This window comes from Prinia subflava, chromosome 4 (genome assembly GCF_021018805.1).
Source record: "Prinia subflava isolate CZ2003 ecotype Zambia chromosome 4, Cam_Psub_1.2, whole genome shotgun sequence".
In the NCBI taxonomy this organism is placed as follows: Eukaryota; Metazoa; Chordata; class Aves; order Passeriformes; family Cisticolidae; genus Prinia; species Prinia subflava.
This window is the reverse complement of record NC_086250.1, coordinates 54,331,405-54,337,843: the sequence shown is the minus strand read 5'-3', so window position 1 is coordinate 54,337,843 and position 6,439 is coordinate 54,331,405. Positions and strand designations below refer to the sequence as shown.

General features: G+C 38.2%; 1 protein-coding gene across 2 annotated transcripts in view; it reads right to left on the bottom strand.

The window, feature by feature from the left end:
- The window catches only part of MAPK12 (mitogen-activated protein kinase 12), a 31,341-nt gene continuing 24,902 nt past the window's right edge, over window positions 1-6,439 (bottom strand). For both annotated transcript variants that reach the window (XM_063396806.1, XM_063396805.1), the window contains exons 9-12: window positions 5,974-6,053; window positions 5,149-5,227; window positions 3,432-3,605; window positions 1-2,635 (exon numbers count right to left, since the gene is read on the bottom strand). In XM_063396806.1, coding sequence (XP_063252876.1) covers window positions 2,565-2,635; window positions 3,432-3,605; window positions 5,149-5,227; window positions 5,974-6,053 — 404 coding nt within the window. In that variant the 3' untranslated portion in view covers window positions 1-2,564. The remainder of the gene's footprint in view (window positions 2,636-3,431; window positions 3,606-5,148; window positions 5,228-5,973; window positions 6,054-6,439) is intronic.

Here is a 6,439-nt window from a genome sequence, read left to right as displayed (position 1 = left end):
TAAAAAACAAATTCACAACCTTTATTTGTCACAACACATTTCATGTACATGCAGAAAGTATTTACATTTCTCTTTTAAGGCAAACAGAAATTGGGTTCTTATACCTGAGTTGCTTAACACCAGTAGGAATAGCTAATGAAAACCTAGGAACTCTCCCTTTGGAGTAGCAGCTGCTTCTCCTCGAAGTATTTCTGCTTTCACCTCACAGTTCTTTTAATGACCCCTATTGCCATTTGGAGCCATTTCCGCAGAATTCGATCTCTTTACAGAAATTTCTTGACCAACTGGATGTTGCCTTTGCCATTTGCTGATGGCACCAGTATTTTCTGTCTTTGCTAACATATGCATCAAAGTCTTCCATCATTTTAAGAGTTCTGTATTTCTCCACTACCAAGGAAAGCTAACATTATCTTATGTCTTTCTCATGTGTCCTGGCTGCTTCTCCAATGCTAAGTTAAAATTAAGAGAGGGAAATGTTCATCTCAGCCAATGGAGGATTTTAAGGCTTGACTTTGTGGAAATGCCCACTGAAGCGTTGGCCTTTAGGAAGAAAATGCAAAGCAGTTTTTCAATTAAAAAATGGTCTCTCCTAATCTGACTAATATTTGAGCCATCTGCATTATCTCCAGACTTCAGGCATTTGCTATAATTTAGGGTGTTGAAATCCATTTAAAATACAGAGGCAGCATTTTCAAGTAAGTGTTTGACATTTTTCATTTCCCATTGACTTGGTCTATCAACATCACTAATTCCAATAGGCACTTTTCTCCCGTGACTTTTAAGAAGACCACAGAACATGATCCTAAGAGAAAACAGCTATTCTGTAAAAGATAAAGTTTCTATTTCACACAGAAGTGTAGACCAAGCAGGAAGTCCATAGTGCAAAATGGGATATGACTCTTAAGTATGCCTTCCTCTGTAAGGAACTTGTAGTTTGGAAAAATCTTTTGATTCAATTTACATTCTCTGACTTTTTTTCATGCATTCCTGAAACTGTAGTTTTTAATGACTTGTCAAATACATTAATTTAATGTTTCTGTTACTGTTTAGTCTCTCTAGGTGTCCACCTCAGCTAATCAACTCTCATCACAATTATTAAACAAATGCTAATATTTACAGGTGTTTAATTCAAACATTCCTTGAAAGAAACAGAATAACTGTGCCTTTATTAAACTTACGGTTTATATTGGATATTAAAGCAAAAAAATCCCAAGTATTTTCTTCTTTTTTTCCAGTTACTACATGCTAAGATCAAATGTCTTTCACATTCATTTCACTCAGTAGTAACATACACAATGTATTACATGGGGAATAACCCACATCCACACACTCAATTGTGAAGATACTACCTATAAGAAAGAAGAGCAATTTCACAGAGAAATTCCTCACAAAGGTTTGCCAATTCTTCTTCCCATTTCTCAGAGACCCTTATGAACAAAACACCTGGGAAAATACAGTAACAGGACAGTGAGAGGAACTCAGGAAGCATCTAACCAATCTATCCCATCAGGAAGCCGACTCCTTCTGCTAAGGTACCTCTCAACAAAAGGTCTGAAGGTTTTTCCAAGTAAGAAGAGTTCAAAAGGGTAAAAAAAGGGAATAATTGCTATTCTTCACCTGGTAACAGCTTTGTATAATGTGAGAAAAACCAGCCTGCTGCAGGTATTCCTGACAAAGAGCTGCAGTGTATCATTTTGGTCCTCATTTCATTTTCTATAAAGTGACCCACATGCAGCTTTATTTTTAAAATCAGCACTGCTGATTGTCTGAGATAATTTCAATCTAAAATGCTAAAGAGCTTACAAAATTTTAGAAAATCTGAAGAATTCCTCCCTGGAAAACCTTGATCTCTAATCTAATATAGAAAAAAAAATGCACTGTATTTAGAGAAAAATATTATACAGTGATTATATATCCAGTGACTGTTCATCTAGCAAGTTTATGAAATCTTGTCCTGCTGTGCTGGTTACTTTGAAAAGAATCTAGGACACCAACACTCCTGAGGTTCTCTTCTTCTCACACAGGACAGGGGACGCAGGCACTGGTTTGGGCTGCGTCTCTGCCACCCACTGCAGTCCCTGAGGTAAGAGAAGATGATTCGCCTTCCCTGGCACCTGAGCAAAGTGAAATACTCCAGAGGAGGTCACATGAATGCTTCTTGCATTCATGACAGTTCAGTGGCCTTGGAGAGCAGTCACAGCACATCAGACATACTGTGTTCTCAGCTTGCCTGGGGTGGTGACTTGCACACTTCTGATCTCTGAGTTGAACAATTGGTCCTGCTCTTTTGAGGATGGCACCAGGTTATTGCAGTCTGAGTCCTCTCATGCAGAAGGAAGAAGTTGTAGGCAGAAATAAGTTTCTGGATATTTTTGAAATGCTACTCCCAAAGGCTCCAACTTCCATATGCAGAGTAAAGGACATTGCTCTTTCTTACAGTGCAGATGAAACAGATTACATAGCGCTTACTTATAAAAAGTTTTATACACCTGAAATGTCACAAACATTTACAACTTTTCTGTCTTCCTCAGCGTTCTGAAAATACAATGTTCTGAGCCATAAAATTACACTGCTGTCTCCTTTGAGTCCGATGTCTGTGGTGGCTTGAAGTTCAGTATCTCTTTATATGTAATGCCTGCAAAGCAACAGAACAGACATAACATTGCTGTGGTCTAATCAGGAAAGGAGCTGCAGGAACATAAATGAGCAAGGTGCAACCCCAGCATGGTTGGGCTCTGATCTAGCTCAGGAAGAGAGAGACCTCTTCAGGCAAAAAGAGAGGAAGAGTGCAAAAAAGTAAGGGGGGAATCAAGGATCACTTTTTCACCATTTCAGATTTCAAAATGTAGCCCAATACTGAAATGGTATAGGTGCTGTCAAAGGAATGTGAGCACTGACTTTTGAGTATAGTGGGCAATATCCTCAAAAAGAGCTGCTGAGCACATTAGATTTAAAAGTCAGGTCCTCACCTAAAAGCCAAACTACAAACCTCTGACCTTAGATGAAAACAAAATTAAACTTAAATCTCTGCTGACACAGATATGTTTTTTCTCCCTCAGAGAATCTAACTTTAAGGTGAGCAACCACTGCAGTCCCACAGAGGCAACAGTCAAACAATCTCTTCATCTGCCCTATTCACTGAAAGATGAGTTGCAGAAATGGTTCTTTTCTATATTGCAGAAGATGGAGGACAGAAACATTAGGGAAATGGAGGACAGCCACTGTTAGGAAGCAGAGAAGAAACCTTTGGAGATCCTTCCACAAGAACTTGCTACAAGGAACACTGGCTTATGAGTAGCGTTTCTCTTAATGCTGTCTATTTACTCTGTTTGATCAAAAGCAGAGGAGTTAATTTGTAAGGGGGAACATTTTTATTTCTGCATAGCCTTTCAATCTAGTTATTTTTGCAAACATCACAAAATTAAACTCACGCTTCCACTCATCCAGTGGAAGATCCATGTTATCAAATGTGTCATCATATTTCTCAGCTTCAATTTCTTCCTCGGGATCGTGAATTGGTTCAAAGTAAGGATGCATCAAAGCCTCAGCTGCCGTGACTCGCTTCTCTGCATCCAGCACCAGCATCTTCTCCAAAAGGTTTACAGCTATTGCACAGAAAAGCCAACAGCATATTCAAATCACCACCTGATTCCACTTGTACACAGTAATACTGCCCCGGAGGTATTCCAAATAAATACATGGAGTAACAGAACAGAATCATGGGGCATCCATTTATAGCCAGTGGGGTCTCTTTGCATGAGTGCTGTGAGCAAGCTGGGATGTGTACAAAGCCTGATGCAATGCAGAGGTGCTCCCTTGCTTCCGCATGCAATCCAGAAAACATCTCAGCTAATGACTTCTGAGCTTCTGGCTCCAGCACCACTGTGCCTGGGTTCCCAGGGGTCTTTAATCACTGCCACTCACTGTGGTTCTAGGGTGCACCACCCCTGCAGCAGCTGAATGAATGACTGGGTGAACAGCGAATGAGAACTGCACTCTGTGGCACCAAATCCAAACCAAGTACACTCTGGAGTTCACTAAGACAGGTCAGTTGTCTATGCCCACAATCTCAGAGCTAATTTTATCTGCTATGTGGTTTTGACCTCAGCCAAAACAACCCATTAAAACTTTGAGTGTTCCCCTCCTGTGGATTTTGGATTTCGTCCATTGCTAGACTGTCAAAGTGGACTAGTGTAAACAGGTATGATGAATGATTTATTTTCTGGTTTTCTATCCTGAAAGGATGTTCTTGGGTTTGGGGCAGCTGAAAGGAAGTAGAGGCAGAAGTGTGGGACAGGATGTTTCAACTCGTGCTTGCCATGTTGTATATTCTCTTTAAACTCCTATTCCAGACCAGAAGCAGCCAGATGGCCATAGAAATGGTAAGAGACATCCTAAAAACTAAATGTAAACATGTAGCTTGGTGTACCTACCCATCAACTAACCAGGGAGTAAAGGTAAGAGCTGTTTATTAATCAGAGTTATTTGTACTGTATCTGAACCTAAATTTTTAACTACTTAAATTGACAAAATTCAATTATCCTAATTAATATTCTAATAAAACTGGCTTTGTTAGTGCTTAGGTCATTCAAGAATTGGTAATGCTTAGGGAGAGTAATTTCAGAGCTCTGGCTGCCTCAGGTCATGTCACAGCTATGCACACTTGGTATGCTCTTCTGGCTGTTAATATCTATGGAATCCAAGCCAGTGTTTCTCAGGAATGCACAGATGTTTCTCAGGATGTATTAATTCCATTTCTAAAATCTCAGCTTTCCATTTTCTTGTATTTCAGCTGCAGATCAGATTGGGCTTTCAGAATTCCAGTTCAAATACAGTACGGAGAAAATTTTATTACATATACCTAATCTGCCAGGGCTCTTGAGAAAACTGCTGCAGTAAAATCAATAAGTAGGTGCTAGATTGAAACCCCAAACAGAAAATACTAATTTTTTTATGCTTCTAAGAAACAACTGATTCCTGGCAGGGCTTAAACTCAGCAAAGTTCAGCCACTACAATCATAATTATGAATTATGGGAAGCAAGAGACAGAACAGCCCACATCACATCACCTGTCACAAGAGTGATACTGCAGCTGACTCCAATGCAAACACAAGAACAAGCTGTACACATCCACACAAACAGCCTTACCCAAAGGATTTGCATACTTCAAGATGGATGCAAAATCTTTCTTCTGGACTTTTGGGAGGCTTTTGATATAGTTTTTTGCCTTAAAAGAAACATGGATATTAAATCAGATCTTTGCCACCTTTGTAATGTGACAACATTAACTATATGCTTAAGATCTTTCTCAACAATATTTTGACAGCACACTGTACAAATACATTTTTTCTGATGATATTAACCTTCTTCTGAAATGAATCTTTTTTTAAATCATGCTTTAAAACCATGATTTAGAAATTATAATGCAAAGCTTTAATTATCAGAGCTCCATATTTAACATATTTATTCAAATTAATATGTATGTGTTATCTGAAAGAACGTCATAGCGAGTTTACAGCAATCTCTAGAAGTGAACCTTGTACAGTAATTCCCTTCTATTTAAATTGTACAGTTAGTCTAAGAATAAATTTAGGTTCTTTAGAGTAAGGGCCTCAGGATTCTAGAAGGACATCAACATAAGGACAGGAAAGAGACATTTGCAAACAACTATGTTTTCTGAATATCTTCATGCTTTCAGTACCTTTACAATAAAAGTTGCCATGTATCAGTTCAGCTGTTTATATGGTACACAGTGGAATCCTGAAATATTTAAATAATGTTCTGATAATTTTCTGTCATTCCACCCCCCATCTCCAGTAGCTACTGTGGGTGCACAGAGCATATCAAGGCAGAGAAGGACATCAGGGGCCATATCAGTAATCAACACATATTACTTCAGCCTGTCTAAGAACTGAGCATGGCTTAAAGGAAAATTACGACACAGAAAACAAACTGATAAATGAGAATACTCACATCTTGACTGTGCAATTTTTGAACAAAATCTTGAGTTGGTGTACCTGTTATTTTCATTATTTCTGTGAGTTGGTCCAAATCTGAATACTAGAAATAAGGAACAAATTCTTTCACTATTAGGAAACTAAGCATCCTGCAAAACAAATGCATTTCTTTGCTGTTGGAGAAGAACATAAAAATCTTAATTCAATGACTGAACAGAAGATTTATAAAAGATGAAAGTTCTCCATTTTTCTTAGAAAAGGCAATGAAAATATCCTATAATTTGGGAACACATAATTGAATCATCTTCAAAATTTCCTAATGTTATCAGGCTTGTTCTGTATTGTTTGGACAAAAATCAGTTCAAAAGTATTAGTGTATCTAAACAATCAACACATGTATTGCACGCACTAGAAACAAAAATATGGCTTTTCTATTATTACAGAACTTTTTACTTGATTTGAGATGTGATTCAAAGATCACC